The sequence below is a fragment of the Ammospiza nelsoni genome, chromosome 2 (assembly GCF_027579445.1).
Source record: "Ammospiza nelsoni isolate bAmmNel1 chromosome 2, bAmmNel1.pri, whole genome shotgun sequence".
Lineage (NCBI taxonomy): Eukaryota > Metazoa > Chordata > Aves > Passeriformes > Passerellidae > Ammospiza > Ammospiza nelsoni.
In genome coordinates, this window is record NC_080634.1 from 82,113,342 (window position 1) to 82,130,156 (window position 16,815).

At 38.0% G+C, this 16,815-nt stretch overlaps 1 protein-coding gene across 1 annotated transcript; it reads left to right on the top strand.

The window, feature by feature from the left end:
* The first annotated feature begins 1,087 nt into the window (after nucleotides 1-1,087).
* On the top strand, nucleotides 1,088-15,956 carry ERCC5 (ERCC excision repair 5, endonuclease). The gene is made up of 15 exons (XM_059493648.1): nucleotides 1,088-1,306; nucleotides 1,918-2,087; nucleotides 2,589-2,704; nucleotides 2,816-2,908; nucleotides 3,715-3,775; nucleotides 4,695-4,838; nucleotides 5,677-5,884; nucleotides 6,145-7,290; nucleotides 7,661-7,893; nucleotides 8,250-8,369; nucleotides 9,928-10,141; nucleotides 11,916-12,060; nucleotides 12,880-13,080; nucleotides 13,924-14,008; nucleotides 15,299-15,956. Exons 1-15 carry the CDS (start codon nucleotides 1,219-1,221, stop codon nucleotides 15,851-15,853), a joined length of 3,579 nt encoding a protein of 1,192 aa, XP_059349631.1. The 5' UTR covers nucleotides 1,088-1,218; the 3' UTR covers nucleotides 15,854-15,956.
* The last annotated feature ends 859 nt before the right edge of the window (nucleotides 15,957-16,815 follow it).

The following is a 16,815-nucleotide window of genomic DNA, read 5'->3' on the forward strand; positions in this document are numbered from 1 at the left end:
TTTTACATTTATTTTGCTCTTGGGCTGGAGACTGCCACACTTTATCCATAGAGTATGGATTCTTCTAGCATTAGCAGGAGCCAAGTGCATGTCCTTGGGGTTATGCTGCAGGGAGCTTTCCCTAGGGATTCCCTGGGTGGGGTGCACTGGGACTGTGGTTGGGGCAGAACAGAGAGAGCACAAGGCTGCAGGGGAAATCATGTTTGGGAGTGGGAAAAATGGGACTACTTTTGGTCTGCATTGTGGGGTTTTGTTCTGGGACAAGAGGCTTTTTCCTTTCTCCAACCAGAGAAGGGCAACAGAGCTGGTAAAGACTCTGGAGCACAAGTCCTGTGAGGAGCAGCTGAGGGAGCTGGGATTATTTAGCCTGGAGAAAAGGAGGCTCAGGAGTGACCTTATCACTCTACAACCACCTGAAAGGAAGGTGTAACCAGATGGGGGTCAGCCTCTTCTCCCAGGTAACAAGTGACATGACGAGAGGAAATGGCCTCAAGCTGCACCAGGTCAGGTTTAGGCTGGACATAAGGGAATTTCTTCACAGAAAGGGTGATCAGATATTGGAAGGGAGCTGGTGTAGTTACTGTCCCAGAGTGTTTAGACTGGACATGGCACTTAGATCATGGTCCAGTTGAAAAAGAGGTGTTCGGTGACAGATTGGACTCGATGATCTCAGAGCTCTTTTCCAATATAATTAATTCTGTTATTCTCTACTGTTAGGTACTAGGCTCTCCTTCAGGCAGCCAGGGAGCCCACCGGCCTCAGGAACCGCCGCTGGAGAAGACCGCCGTGTGCGGGGCGGGCTGTGGGCGGCCGCTGCCGGGCCGGGCCTGCGCCGGCTCCGCCCCGCGCGCGGCGACTCCCGGCGGCCCCGGGGCTGCGCCGGGCGGGGCCTGCGCTCAGGGCGCGGGGAGGCCGCGGGTGCCGGGGCCTGCGTCCCTCCCTGCCGGCTCCCTTCGTTCCGCATCCCTTCGGCGTCCCTCCCTGCCGCGTCCCTGCGCCGGGATCCGCTCCCCGCCGCAGGTCAGGGATCGCGACCCCCGCCTGTCCCTGTCCATGTCCCTTCTCCTGTCCCTGCCGCTGTTCCTGGCTATCCCGGGCCGAGCGGCTGCCTCGTTCTTTCCGTTTGATTTAATAAAGCAGTCGCAGGCCGCGCAATCTTTGGGTTATTCCTTCCTTTGTGCCTCAGAGTTTTTCTCTCAAAGCAGCTAAGGAAGGACTATGGGAGTTCAAGGACTTTGGAAGCTGCTTGAGTGCACCGGGAGACCCATAAACCCAGAAACGCTGGAAGGGAAAATTCTTGCTGTTGGTATCCTTTAAAAGTGAAGCTGGGGAACCGAAGTTGCAAGGGAGATTGGTTTAACTATTCTCCTTATTTATAAGAGTTGTTATTATTGTTATTATTACATTTAAATTGCCTACATTTTGGTAAGTGGAATTTTTGCTTTACAGTATGTACTAAGCCCTTTTACTTTCATCTTTTTAAAAATAGACTTTTTTTAGTAGGTTCCTTATACAAGTGTTGGACTATAGAATTTTGCACTTTTTTTATAAATGTGCTGTTTTTAGTAGGACTGCAAGATGAAGAAGATTTATGCTTATGCATCAGCTTTCCCATCCTGTATACTTGGTTAAATGCTGGAAAGATGTGGAAGGAAGCTACTTGTCATTTACCTGTAAAAATAACTAGGGAGGTATTTGCTGCGCTTTTGCTTCCACTCTGCTTTTTGTGCAGGGCAATAGGGATGATAGTTTATTCCTCTTCCAAGTTCGTAGCTATTTGGATATTCTTGGTTTTGACAAGACAAGCTTGGAGCCATGGGCAAAAGCCATTCAGTCAAATCCGTGCACTTTATAGGAACTCCCAAAGTGGTATATGTGTAAAAGAGAACATTTTTTTCCTCTCAACGGTTCTTTAAGATATCAGTATTTGGTTGAACCAAGCAATCAAGGGAGCCCGTGGTGGCATTTCTGTACGGAATGCTCACCTGCTCACTCTGTTTCATCGACTCTGCAAGTTACTGTTTTTCCGGATTCGACCTGTCTTTGTTTTTGATGGAGAGGCACCTCTTCTGAAGAGACAAACCTTGGTAAGTACCTTTGTGAGTTACTGCAATGTAAAAGAGGCTCTGTGTCTGCTGCTGATAAGTAGCCATTTTCAGTTTCCTTCCTGTTGTTCTGTTTATGTTTCTGAGCTGTGGGGATTGAAGTCCACTGCTCTTTGGGTGTCCTTTGCAGTCCCAGCCTGGGTTAGCTTTTGGAGCATGCAGCAGCTCTTCAATCTAGGCAGATTTGATTTGCATGGGAGCCAGGTTGTAGAGACGTGGATGATGGTACAAGCCTGGCTTTTGCTTCAGAGTGAACCTGAATACAGCTCTGCAGGCATTTGTAGCCAGAAGATGAAAGCTGCTCCTGAGTCCCACAGGGGAAATGGACTTGGATTTAGAGGCTGTGATGGCTCTCTTCCCCTTGGTGTAGAATGAGTTAGGAGTAGCTCTTAGGCCCAGCACACAGAATTTTAACAGGAGTTCACTGGATGTGCATCATCAGCATCCAGCAAAATCTTGTTGGTGTTAATCTTATTTTCATAGGCTAAGCGAAGACAAAGAAAGGAAATTGCCATCAATGATTCCAGGAAAACTACAGAGAAACTCTTGAAAACACTTTTGAAGAGACACGTTATCAAAACTGCTATTACAGGCAAAAGGCAAGAATAAAAATTATTTTTCCCTTGTTTATAAGTGTAATTCATATATATTATAGTAACTCTTTCTGAAGCTGTTAATTGCTGTTCTATTTTTTCTTTTTTTCCCCTAAGCAATGAAGCTTTGCCCAGTATTTCGCAAGTTCGAAGAGAAGGTATTGATGATATGTATGTATTGCCTACTTTAGAGGATGAAGAGAAGAATAGGTAGGTAGAATTAAGAAAAATAGCTTAAATGTTTTTTAATAAACTTGGGTAAAAGTATAAACCATGTTTTTTATGCTGATTTAAGACCTTTGACCTGTGAGACACTGTAATATATATATATATATATATATAAAGTATATTTCTCTAATTTATATTTTATTTCAATTTTTTTTTGGATATAGAAGCCTCCTAGTTATTTATGGGAAAGTAACAGAGGAAGCTTTCAGCCCACAGATTAAATTTCTACCCTGGATTCATGTATGAGGTTGAAAGTTCTGTCTCAGTCTCTATGGCCATGTCCATACAACTAAATGGGACTGATTGTTCAAGGTTGGGTGTGGCAGCTTGATTCTGTTTTGTGTTGACATGTTCAGCAGAAGCTGGCTTTGTCTGTACTTGTCACACCTGTGGCATCTTCTTAAATAACACTGAGAATGTGAAGCTGCCCTGTAGGTTGTTTTTTGCACATCTGTACTTTGATATACTTCAAATGCTGACCAAGTAAGAATTGTGTCATGATCTAAACAGCAGCAGTTGTTTCCATCTAGTTTTAACTGACATGTTTGCCTTCTTACTTTCTGCTCAGATCTTTATGACCTGTGTGTGTATTTATATGTATATGAATATGTATGTAAATATATATATAAATATATATGTAAATATATATGTTTGTGTGTGTGTGTGTTTGATACTGCAAATTTTTGTTCTTGACCAGTGAAGGCATGATTAATGTCTTTTTGCTTAAAATAGAAACTCTGTTTTCCTTTTCTAAATATCTACACATTTGTTTTCTCTGTGATTTTTAGCTCAGAGGAGGAGGAAGAAAAAGAATGGCAAATGAGAATGAGCCAAAAACAGATGTTGCAAGTAAGTGCAACATACTTGCCTTGTTACTGTGAACAATCCTCTTATTTGTGTGCTGTGCTTGAAAGACGAGCAAAAAGCTTTTGAAATCCAATTATTTGGAGATACAGGTCTTATTATAGCATTACTTATAAGAAAGCAGGTTAATTTTCAATACTCTAAGAATTCATATTAATGAGGAAATATAAATGTGATTTCCCCACTAGAATACAGCAGAACAGAAAATTCTTGTGATAGCCTTTCTTTAACTTTTTACTACTTCCTTTGGAAGTATGGAGAAGACATTGTTTTTTGTAACAATGCAGGAGAAATGCATGCATTTGTGCACGTGTATGTACATAAATAAGAGCAGATTTAACAGAATTCCTGTGCTTCTCCAAATGTGAACTGAAGTTGAAGCACTGAAGTCCTTGTGTTTTCACTGATAAATTCTGCGTTTGCTTCTGATGTGCTGATTTGATTGAAAGAGGACAAGAGAAATACATAACCTAAGAAGAAAACATAATAAATAATAAAATTATCTCTGCTTTCACCAATAGGAAAAAAAAAAAAAAGAAACACTCTTGAAAAGAATGTTTATCTTTGAAGTAGTTCTCATTCAGAAGGCGAAGAAGGAGAACCTCTTTAGAAGGAGTAGTTGAGGCTATGTGACCTGGTTCTGTGTTTTATACTAAGTATCTTTTTGTAAAAAGAATAAAACCAAGTTTGTCTGTATAGTATACATCAATAAGGAGGTACTTAGTGTTATTTTATTACATAGCAGTTACATTTTTTTTATATTTTCTTCACTATGTGGGGAAGTAGCAACAAAGTTCTTGAGGGGTTGGGGTTTTTTTTTTTGCTTGGAATGATGCTCTAAATATTTTATTATTTTTGTTATGCTGTAATATAAAATACGTATTCTGGTTTTCCATTTTTATAGGAACAGTTATGTGAAAATCCTTATTCTATAGATATTGAATCAGAAGATTTCCACAAGCTGCCTCCAGAAATAAAGCATGAGATCTTGACTGATATTAAAGAACTTACAAAGCGAAGAAGAACGTTATTTGAAGCAATGCCAGAGGTAATATTTAAAATAACTTTCAAGGCATTGGAATGGAGCTGTTGCCATTAATGCAAATGAAGAAAGAGTACTACATCTGGAAAGCTTTACACCCTGGACTGTTTAATAAAACATGTTAACATGAGGAGAAAAAAAATCCAATGAGATAATGACTCTTAACAGCCTTATCTCTTGATTTCCACTAAAATTAGCAGAGCTAATTCAGTTTGGTAAAAATGTTAAATGTTGTGCTGTGTTTTGTGCTTCATCAGCATTATGCTGAAGACTGCATAACGTACTACTGGTGTGGATGAGGCAGGCAGGATGAAAACAGCTGGGATTCCAAACCCTGAGGTTGTTAGAGGAGCTGGCAGCTGGGAAAAGGCTTTTGTAACTTAGGCAGATGTCTTGAAGCTGATCAGGCACGAGAATATGGGGAATCCTATAGTGCCCCTTCTACAGTGAGGTTTTGAAAGTGCAATATACATAAGATCAAATGATGGCTTGTGTCCAAGTGTAAGCTAAGAACCATCATTTTAAAATGATCCACATATGGATTATCTTTTAATTGCTTTTTTTTAAGATGGGGATGAGCTCTGATAGCCAAAATTGAGATGTCATGTTCTCCAGCACTCAGAACTACTGGTACTTTTCAGAGTTGTTGTGTGTTGCCAGGACAGTATTGCTGTTGCTTGTGAGTGCAGCAACCAGTGAAAGACAGATGTTAGCTGCTTAAAGGAACTTTTGAAAGAATTCCCACACTTCCAGAATGTGGGAAATGAATTTGCTTTAAAAGGGGTGTTTTATTTCAATTGATTTGTTTGTTTGTTTGTTTTTGTTTTGTTTTGTTTTTTTTGAGGACTCCAATGACTTTTCCCAGTACCAGCTTAGGGGTTTGCTTAAAAAAAGCAACCTCAATCGGTGCATAGAAAATGTACAAAAAGAAATGAATCAACAGCACTCGGGTGAAATCCAAACACAATATGAAAATGAAGGTGGTTTTGTGAAAGAAGTGGAATCAAGGAGGGTGGTCTCTGAAGAGACTTCTCACTATATTCTGATAAAGGGTATGTTGGGTCTTAATTTTGTAAAACCTGTTGTTTGGAGTGTGCACACTTGAAACTGGCAGGTTTAAGACAAACCTGAAGATTGTTTATAGGTGCACCTAGCCAGTACTTTGTATGAAATGTACATTACTGTTATACATCATTAATTGTGATATGTAAACCTGTAGAAAAGCAGTTTAATAACCTATATAATGATGTTCATTATGTAAAATGGAATGTTTTTATAAAGCAGTATTTTTCCACACAAAACTTTCTTTCAGGTATTCAAGCAAAAGAGGCTATGAATAGAGACTTGGAAACTACTGCAGGACCTTCATCAAAAATTCATGAGTTGCCTAAATTAAATAAAATCAATGAATTACCTGCTAATGCAAAGCTGTCTGCATCTGACAAGAAGCAGACAGAGGAAGGTGACAGTGTGGTGGCAGCACCCCCCTCTCCTCGGACTTTGCTTGCTATCCAGGCAGCCATGGTGGAAAGCAGCTCAGAAGAAGAACTGGACTCTGGACAATTGAACGTGGGCCAATTTGTGTCAGAGGAAGGCAGCGTGTCTCCAAGAACACTGCGGGCAATTCAGCAAGCTCTGAGTGAAGATGATAAAGGGGAGGAAGTTGTTAATGCTACAACTGGTGGAGTGCTATCAGAAAGACCAGAAGGGAAGGATTTTCTGCTTTGTAGCTCAGATGAGGAAGAGCAGATTCCTAAAGTTGAGGGAAAAAACATTCCTACAGCTACAATTCATTCGTCAATCCAAGTGAATATGCAAGATGCTAAATTTAAACAGAAGAGTCAGGAGTTGGAAAAAAGTGATATTACACCCAAAGACACTGGTCTATTCAGAGATGAAAATTATTCTGCTATTGAAAATACTAGAAAAGGCAAAGAAGATATACACAAAGAAGAAAATAATTCGGAAAAGCATATTGCACCCAAGGACACCAGTATATCCATAGCTGAAACTTCTATTGACGATACTATAAAGGACACAGAAGATGTAGACAAGAAAGAAAATGGTTCCAAAAATCATATTTCACCAAATGATACCATTATATCCAGAGCTGAAAATTATTCTTATATTAACAATACTAGAAAAGATAAAGAAGACTTGGACAAAGAAAAAAATGGTTCCAAAATGGACTTAAAGTCTCTGGGAGAGAAGGATATGAATTTGTGTTTGCAGAAGCCAAGCTGTTCCCCTGAGCAAACCAGTATAGATGCTTTGATTCATACCGAAACAACAGACCTATCTAAAAATGAGAAAAACTTGAAAATTTCTGAAAATACACAGGCAGTAATTTCACAAACAGAGGAGGATGTATCTGAGGATGTTAGACTTTTTCTAGAAGCAAGAGATCCTGAGGTGGAAAGAGAAGGGATATCACAGTCTGAAGACAGTGATTCTGATGGTATGTGCTTTTTGATTGTGTAAAAGGATAAGAAAACAGGACAATATTGTGTCTGTAGTCAGTTGAAGGTAACCTATTCTCTCAGTAAGAAATGCTTAAAAATGCATCCCTTCCGACATATATAGGAGGCAGGAAGAAAACCTGAGCTGTGTTTTTTCCACCTGGTGTCACATTTTACCATTGAAACCTGAGTATAGAATATGGAGAGTCAGGAAAGCATGTTGTGTATATTGAATTTAATTGGTGTATTAACCAGTCAGCCACTTGGTTTATGTAATTTCACAATTGTTATATTTATTTGCTGCATATAGAAAAAAAAAGTCACTGCCCAAGTTAAAAACATGTACCAGTCTCTGTTTTCCTTTGATAGGAAGCTTTATTGAAGTGGATGCTGAGGTCAGTAATGAGGCTGAGTCTCCTACTAAATATGATGAAAAAGTGGGTGATGAGCCACCACTTGCAGAAGTGGAGACAGGCAGACCTGATGCTTTCACAGTGGACTTGCAGAAGGAGTCTGATGAGGTGCAGTTGGGAAACACTCAGAATGCTGAAGGAGAAGCTGATGGTAAAGGTGCAGTGGATGAGTGGCAAGACATCAGTTTGGTAACTCATCGTTTCTTGTTTTGAACTTGTAATGGAGTCTCCAAATAGTTGTTAATGAAAACTGTTAAGCAGCTGCTGATTGTATCGTTACTTTCCCACATGTATGGGAGCTGATGTTTCTTTAAAAGTGGTTAATTTATAATCTCCCTAAAACTAAAGGAAGACTTCAAGGTAAATTGATGACTAGACCATCTCTGGGCTTACAATTTGCTGCATTAGAGAAGCTGTAACAACTTCCTAGAGTGAATTAATGGAATAGGTCCTACTAGAATAATTGTAGTTGGAGACTTTGTGCTTTACTTTCCTGGGTTCACCTGAATTGTTGAAATAATAAAAATCTTGGTTTATATTTTCAGGAAGAATTAGAAGAATTAGAAAAGAACCTTTCTGCTGAGCAGAATACACTTCAGTCTCAAAAACAGCAGCAGGAGCGTGTTGCTGCTTCTGTAACAGGACAGATGTTCTTGGAAAGCCAGGTAGTATTTGTGGAGTCATTTTGATATGTTTCCTTTCTCCATCCCAGTAATTTACTCAAAAGCTATTAGTAATTTTGCTTAGTTATAGGTCATCTTTTTTCCCTCTTAGGAGGTTGTTTTCTTCAGTTTGCTTGTTTTAAAATATTGAAAGTTTTGAGGTAGTCTTGAATTCCTGCTATTTTATGTAAGTCTAATTACATTATAAAATAATAGTATAGTTATGGATAAATCAGTATATCTTTTAAGCACCGACTTTTAAAAGTTGAGCAAGTTTGATCTTGGCCTCTTTTTGTGAAAGGTGCAAAATGAACAAAAAATATTAGGAAGCTATGTTCATTCAGCAGCAAAGAATTTGTGCAGTCTATGTGTTAGGTAAACTGATTTCCCCTAGGGATTAAAAGGTTAAAAAATGACAAGAAGTCTGTATAGTTTATGCCCTGAGTAAGCAATTTGAAGGAATCTCACCAGTAACGCCTGAATAACCTGATACTTCTGTGTCAGTGTTTCAAGGTTTGGGTTATACAAAGTGTTTGGGTTAGCAAACCCATAATACAGTAGACAAGTGATAGTATCTGTAATGTAATAAACTTATGCTAACAAATTAATTCTGAGAAATATGTAAATGCTTGCATTTTTTTCTTAATGGAACAGTTTTAGTAGTTTTAAAACTACTACTATATTTCATCTGGATTAAATATTTGCACATACTTGTTTCTTCTGGTGATTTTTTTAAGGGCAGTAGATTGCTTTTGTAGTATTATATGCCATGTAGTCATATGCTATTATAGTTTTATTATATTATATACTATATACTATTATACTACAACTATTATAGTTGTTAGTCTTTTGATCTTGTGCTTTTATTCTTAAATACAGTAAAAATTTAAAGTCTTGAGGCTGATTGTGTCAAGCCTCAAAAGCCATCTGAGTGAAGAACATAATCCAGACCTGTGTACCTAACACAAGCCTGTAAACCTAGTGTGTCTGGGGTATTTAACTGAGGTTGTGTAATGTATCCCATAAAAGCAAAAATACATCAAAATAGAGGCATATCAAAATACTATCCAAGGAATGATTAGGCTTCCCACTGTTTCTTGCTTGATATGAATGTTTCTCATACACTTTCATAATACTTTCTTAGATGAAGTGATGACCAAATATTTTTTAAATTTTTATTTAAATTTTATTTTAATTTTTATATTAACCTGCATCTTTCTTTCATGAAGCCCACATAATTGTAATGCATGGAGTTTTCTCCTTGCTGTGCAAAACAATACTTAAGTATGCTTCTGTAATTAAGATGGCAGGTTCTCAAACTGTGTGGTAAAAGTGTGCTCAAATAGTGCTTGATTTCCATGGCACTGTCTGCCTGAGAGGAGTTGAGTGGGGATTCCCCCTTGACTTAACTGAGCTTGACAGTTTTTACCATAAGTTTGAGGTTTGTTGTCAAATATTAAATAACTCCCAAGTGTGAATCTAGCATTTCTGAGTCAAGCAGAAGTGTATTAGCAGTTAACCCTTTAGATGAATTTATAACTGTTTTCTTTCCATCCTCCAGGAGCTCCTCCGTCTGTTTGGCATTCCATACATCGAGGCTCCGATGGAGGCTGAGGCACAGTGTGCCATACTGGACCTTACTGATCAGACCTCTGGCACAATCACTGATGACAGTGATGTTTGGTTGTTTGGTGGAAGGCATGTTTATAAAAATTTCTTCAGTCAGAACAAATATGTAGAATATTATCAGTATGTTGATTTTCAGAATGAGCTAGGTAAGCCTCAGGCATTGATTTGTTAAACACAGTCTTTAATAAGATGACTCTGTCTCTTTGTATTTTCTACAGAATTTTGTGTCTCTTAATCAATATCTGTTCTTTGGAGAGTCTCTAAAGCCATTCAGTTAGGTTGCAGTTTTACTGCCAGATGAACCCCCCCGAATCTGCAAACCACCTGCATGTGATATACTGAGTTAGTATAATGATCACCAAGGCTGGAGATATGAACTATGATAACAGTTTCTGGGTAAATTTTAGTGTGAATTTACTGATGTGGTGGGAAAATGATATTCTGATGTCATCAGATTTTTAGTCTTCTGGAAATAAAATTTCGTTTTGGACATACTGAGATGTAGGAATTAAAAGTGGATCTGGAATATGAGTTTTATGATAAATGTTTTACATTTATCATATAGTTGACACTGAAAGATTGTTTTCTTCTGCTTTTGAGCTAGTCTAATCAATTGTTGCCAATTTTGTTGAACTACTAAGCTTCAGTGTCACATAAAGTATTAGGCAAAATACGAAGCAATTAAAACTTGTTATTATGTCTTGAGCAGAACTCTTTTAAAATCAGTTTTGACATTTTCAATTTGAGAGGCTACAGACTTTGAAATACTAGCATGTAAAATTTCATAATATTTTTATGTGATGAAAAATGTAACTTTAGTTTCTTCCAGCAAATTGAATGAAATAATTTTGCCCTACTTAAGTATGCTACTGTGTCTTAATTGGAAAGGATTGCTGTAAAAGCTTGTCTGTCATTTTTAAATGGTTTTAATGTCAAATATTTATTTATTGAGAAAAAACAGTCATCATCAGTCTTTGTCACATTCCTCTGCAGTCTTGTGCTTCTTTCCCATGCATTGCAGAAATTCTTGTCTGGATGGCTGATGGGTTTCGTGACTAGCATGATGATAGTCTTGCTTTGTGTGTTTATCCCTTCTTTTCTACATGGAATTTTTTAAAATTTTTTTTCAAATCCAAACTCTTGAAGGTGGTCACTGAAAATCAGTCTGGTTGCCTCAGACCTTATAGTCTATCAAATAGAAGTGGTCAGCTGAGCTCTTCCTTCTTTCTGGCTGTTTCATGGGCTCTTTGATCTACTTAGTAACTGTACCAGCACAGAGCAAAAGACTCACAGTTGAGGAACACTTCTAGGAAGCAGAGACATTGGTATTATGGACTAGAATTCAAACAGAATGTTTTTATTTGATTCTGGCATTACTTAATTCAGGTCAGCATTCGAACAGAACAGTGACTGGATGTAATAAATGTAAAAAAACCCATCTTGTAAAAACTCTAAATTTTAAAATTACAGAATCACAGAATTATTTAGGTTGGAAAAGACCTCTGAGATCACCAAGCCAAATGTTTTTCTGATCACCACCTTGTCAACTAGACCATGGCATTGAGTAACACATCCAGTTGTTTCTTGAACACTTCCAGGGATGGTGACTACACCACCTCACTGCACAGTCCATTCTAATGTTTAACAATCATTTCCATGAAAAAAATTCCTCCTGATGTCCAATGTAACATTTTCATTTTGGCAAGATATATTTGCCAAATTAGCACAATTATTAGTGGTTGAGCTAGCACAGGAGTATATTGATACTGTTCCAGAATATAACTTAGCAAATTGTGCTGTTGAATTAAATATAATTTTATGGAGTTAATGCCTTTGTGTTCCTTTCAGTTTTTGCCTTTCTGATAATACTTTTTATTTTGTAAGATAATTAATACTGAATCTATACACTTTCTTTTTCAGGGTTGGATAGAAACAAGCTAATTAATTTGGCATACTTGCTTGGAAGTGACTACACTGAGGGCATCCCAAATGTTGGCTTTGTAACAGCGATGGAGATTTTAAATGAATTTCCTGGGCATGGCTTGGAACCTCTCTTAAAATTCGCGTATGCTTCATTATGATTTGCTTTTTTGGATCTTCATATTGTGATTATTAGTAAATACACTTTTCTGATGCTTAAACATGCAGCAAAATATATGACCATCATTGATTAACGGGACCATCATTAATGGGACTAAGTAGGCTGTAAAACATGACTCCGTTATATCACTATTTGGAATCACAGGTAGACAAGGTGATATAGCAATCACAGAGAGACAAAGACAGCAGAACAGCTGTAGAATTGTGCATCTGCCTCAGAGTTTATTGGAGAGCTGGATCCATAGTGGAAGCAGAGGTTCATTCTCCCTGGTTTGGTGGGAGGTTGCTGTGTCTTGCTCATAGAGAAAGGGAACTTGACTGAGGAATGAATGACCTGGAAGGAGACAGGCAGGTAGGCTGTGGGCAAGAACAATATTTGAAGAGGGCTAAGGCAGCTGTATTGGCAATAGTAAGGATGGTTAGAAGTCTTTTTTTTTTTCCTTTCTTTCCCTTGCATACCTAAAAACCTCTAAAATGATCATTGTGTGTGGAACATCCTCTGCAAGTGAGGCTAAAGTTGGAGCCTTCTGGTTAGCTGTTTATGGGGAATCCAGGTGATATTTGCTACTTTGGCTTACAATAGCTGCATTTAATGCGTATGTTTTGTCTTTTCTGCTTTTAAGATTTTTTTGTCCCTTTTGCCATCTTTTATTTGGGCATTTTCTACATCATCTTTTGTAGTAATTGAAGTAGGGAGACTAAGGCTATTGAAATTAGCAGGGTGGCTCTTGATACTTCAGATTTTATTTTATGAGTCAGATTAATAATTTTCTCTGTTTTTCAGTGAATGGTGGAATGAGGCTCAGAAGAATAAGAAAGTGATGCCTAATCCACATGACACCAAAGTCAAGAAAAAACTGCGGGAGCTACAGCTTTATTCAGGTTTCCCAAATCCAGCAGTGGCAGAAGCATACCTGAAGCCTGTGGTGGATGAGTCAAGGGGTTCATTCACCTGGGGAAAGCCTGATGTAGAGCAGATCAGAGAATATCCTTTTACTTGTTGGGTGAAAGTACTCAAAGTTCATAAGGAGTCAGTAACGGAGTGTCAAGTTTTTAACATCTCTTTGTTGCAAGGGGCCCCAAGCCCTATCTGCATGTGCTCCCCTAAAATGATGGCAGCTCTGGAATAGAAGGGAATGCAGCCATGCATGTGTGGCAGTCAGGGCTGCTTGCCCTGCTGAGAGTGGGTTTAGCATGCAAAGACAATCTTGTAGCTGAACTGACTAGTTTGTTGTTATATTATATTTCTATAACTGTTATATTTCTGTAACTGTCCTGTGCCTATTTCTCCTCTTGAAGTCTCTGTATGTTTGCCTTTTTTCACAAATAAGTCTTGAAGTCTTGACAGAAATGGTGTTTTGCTCTGCACTTTATCCCTTGTTATTCCCTGCATTTCTTCCAATAATGTTTAATTTTTGCTTCAGTTGCAGTCTGAGCTGTAGCAAACTATTGAAAAGTAGATGGCAAAAAATGCAGAGCTAATAGTGTTTTAAACAGTAAATGAAACTTCCAGTAGGTACAAGTGTAAAAATAAGGTTTATTTATAGGCATTTTGTGTTATGGCAATACCATTTAGCCAAAATGAGTTCTGTCTTCACTGAGACAGACTTTTGAAAATGTTGATGTATTAGAAAAAAAATTCTGCAACTAATGGAGATACAGCAGTGTGATTGTGATGTGTTGTCTTAATCAAGAATCTTTTGTAGTAGAAAAAGCTTTGAAGTAGAGCAGCTTTCCTCCAGACATTGTTTACTTCAGGAATTTTCATTTTACGTGTTTACAAAATACCAATAGAAGCCATTTTGAAAAGTTCCTTAACTCTCTGCACATTCTGCAAGGACCACTTTGGCTGGACTAGGACAAAGATAGATGGAATCCTTTTGCCTGTGATGAAACAACTGAACTTGCAGCAGGTGAAAATCTACCTATAGTTTAAGAGTATCTGGAAAATTGTGAGAGAAGCATTTTAAAAAGGCTTTGAAGTAAAATAATCTTTTCAGAAGCTGGGCTTTGGTTTTTAATATTTTTATGTATTTATTTTTTTTAAAGTCACTAAGCTTGCTTCTCTAGACTTGATTTCTGTATGATTTGAGTGTGCTGTGAGGGACTCTGCATAATTTCAGACATTGGTTTCAAGTTTCCTTACCTATCAAGCACCTATCTCAAGTCCAGGCTGCCGTTTTTTCTGGACACAGTCAAGCTACAGGTACCTCAAGCAACTTCAGTACTTCTAGGAGACAGTGTTCCATAAGCACTTTATAAAGTGTATATAGAAGTGCCCCTGAGATTTTGGTGGAGTGATGCTATACACATCCTTTGAGGAAGAGTGCAGACTGAACTGTTGAGCAAATGCCCATTAGTAATAGTACTCTAATTTCCAAGTAAATGTTCTGTCAGCTTTATTAACACTTGAAAGTGAATGGTGATGCCCACTGTTGTAGCTGTCGAAGTAGGTTGTAAAATTGATCCCCAATGTCTTTTTTCCTTTTGCCATACACAACATAGATACATTGTCTAAACCAGTCTTCTAGGTTCTCTGTGTCACTGAGTGGAGTGAAAGCCCTGTAGTTACATATATATACTTTCAGGTTGACTGGAATATCCTTTGGAAGAGTCTGTCTCTCTTAGGCAATGTTAGGGAAAAAGTAGAGGACTGGCTTAGCCTATACAAAAAGCCTAGCTGTGGTTGAATAGCACAAATCCACACTGTGTGAGGACTACTAGTTCTACTCTTCAATCTTTATACTGTAGCAGCATGTGGTGCAGTGAACCTGAGTGAAACACCTGCATGTTCTTGCACTTGGAGGCAGAAATGCAAAGTGCACTTACAGCATTTACTTAGTAAACATTCTGCTTTCACAGCTGGAAGCTAAGGATGTGTTTGTAAGGACATACTTGAGAGCACTACAGAGATTCTCTGTATTAGGCTTGACAGTAGGAACATATGTCTAATCACCAGCAGTGCAATATTTATGAAGTCTTACTAGAGTTTGCTAATTATTAATTTCTGTAAAGGTTCTTGTTGCCTAATTTATTATAAAGTATGGATATTATTACTGTAATGATGTGTCTTATTCACATCTGTGTGCATGTGTATTAATTTAATGACTTCTTTGTCCTGCTTTAGTTTAAGATGCTTTATAATATAGCTAACTGAATTCCTACAAAAACATTCAACTGTGTTTCTGTTTTATTTCTGATAGACTCAGCTTCGAATTGATTCATTCTTCAGGCTAGAACAGCATGAAAAACAAGCTATTAAAAGCCAGAGACTGCGCAGAGCTGTGACTTGTCTGAAGAGAAAGGAACAGGAGGAAGCAGACAATGAAATTCAGGAGGCCACTGCTGTCATGGAGATGGAACTTAAACAGCCTGGGAAAAGGAAAGGGAAAGGTGCCACAGGCGGTGCAAATGAAGCTGCAGCAACAAAAGTACAGAGGGGAAAGAGAAGAAAACAGTCAGATTCCAGAAAAGAATTTTTATATGGAGGCGGTTTTGTTGGAAATTTGCATCTTTCAGAAACTTCTAGTGACTCCTCAGTGGAGGAATCCCAAGGCAAAGATTTAGGCAAGAGCAAAAGGAGGAAGAATATGTCTGCAACAGAGACAGCAGACCATAAAGACAAAAAAGGGTGTAGTAGCTCAAGTGGTGAGGATGAAGGCATGGGAAATGTGGTTATGGTGACTGCCAAACCTGTGTTTGAAGGCAGAAAAAAGAAATCACGGAGCAAGAGAGGAATAAGAAAGAAAATGTCTTAAATAAAATAATTATTTAAAAAGACTGATTTTCCTGATTTGAGCTTTGTAAATATTCTAATGAATTCTTTTTAAAATATAATAAATTATCCTTATTTGTACTGCACTTTGTCACGCATTTTCTGTCCAGAATTTAAATAGAAGTGATTCCAAACAAAAAAACTAATTTTAGCACACTTACTCGGAAGGACTTAGATTTTGCTTAATAGAAGTTTCCAGGCTTCAGATTTTAAAATTGAGCCAAAATATGTTGTCCATTTATTTGCATTCTAATTCAGTTGATAGAGCTGTTAAAACCAGTTACTTCCTTAACTTCAAATTTAAGTGAAATTCTGAAAATTTCTTGGGTTCTTCCTAGGTGTTGGAAGATGTAAAATAGATTCAATTTTTTGCTTTTCTTTTTCCCTAAGCCTGTCTTGAAAGTTTTATGCCCAAAGTAATAGTTTTTATTGAAGAGACATGATGCAAACCCTCCCTCAAAAAATCTCAAGGAAAAACATACAGTACGGTAAGTCCCTCTATAATCTGATGTGCAGTAATTGTTGATATTCTGAATGTAAAAGACATGTTCCATTTGGAGTTTGCTGTGTCCAAAGACAGTATTTGCAAAGGTGATGTTCAGAGGTATCTACTGGTTGCAGCACTCACATTGGATTAATTTGTGTGAGGTGATGTGAAGCTCAGACTTCTCACATGCCTCTCTTCTCTGAGTGTAAAATTTATTTCCAGCTCCTGGGTGTTAAGGAGCGAAAGCACAGAATTCTACCCGTCTTACTTCTGTTCTCATGTTACATTTTAGTCTTTGCTATTTTGTGTCTGTATGTGTTCTCATTTGTTATTTGTACTGCATTTCTCATTATTTCATTATTTGACATCCGAGACTGTCTGTTAAAGTTTTGTATGAGACATTATCCTCCCCTAAATGGGTGAGGAGATGGGTGGGATTTGGCCCTTACAATTGCAGA

Excerpts from the sequence above, each read along its gene's own strand:
- ERCC5 (XM_059493648.1), top strand. The coding sequence starts at position 1,219 with ATGGGAGTTCAAGGACTTTGGAAGCTGCTTGAGTGCACCGGGAGACCC. Across the intron at positions 2,088-2,588 it reads TTCTGAAGAGACAAACCTTG|GCTAAGCGAAGACAAAGAAA; the intron begins GTAAGTACCTTT and ends TTATTTTCATAG. Across the intron at positions 2,705-2,815 it reads ACTGCTATTACAGGCAAAAG|CAATGAAGCTTTGCCCAGTA; the intron begins GCAAGAATAAAA and ends TTTTCCCCTAAG.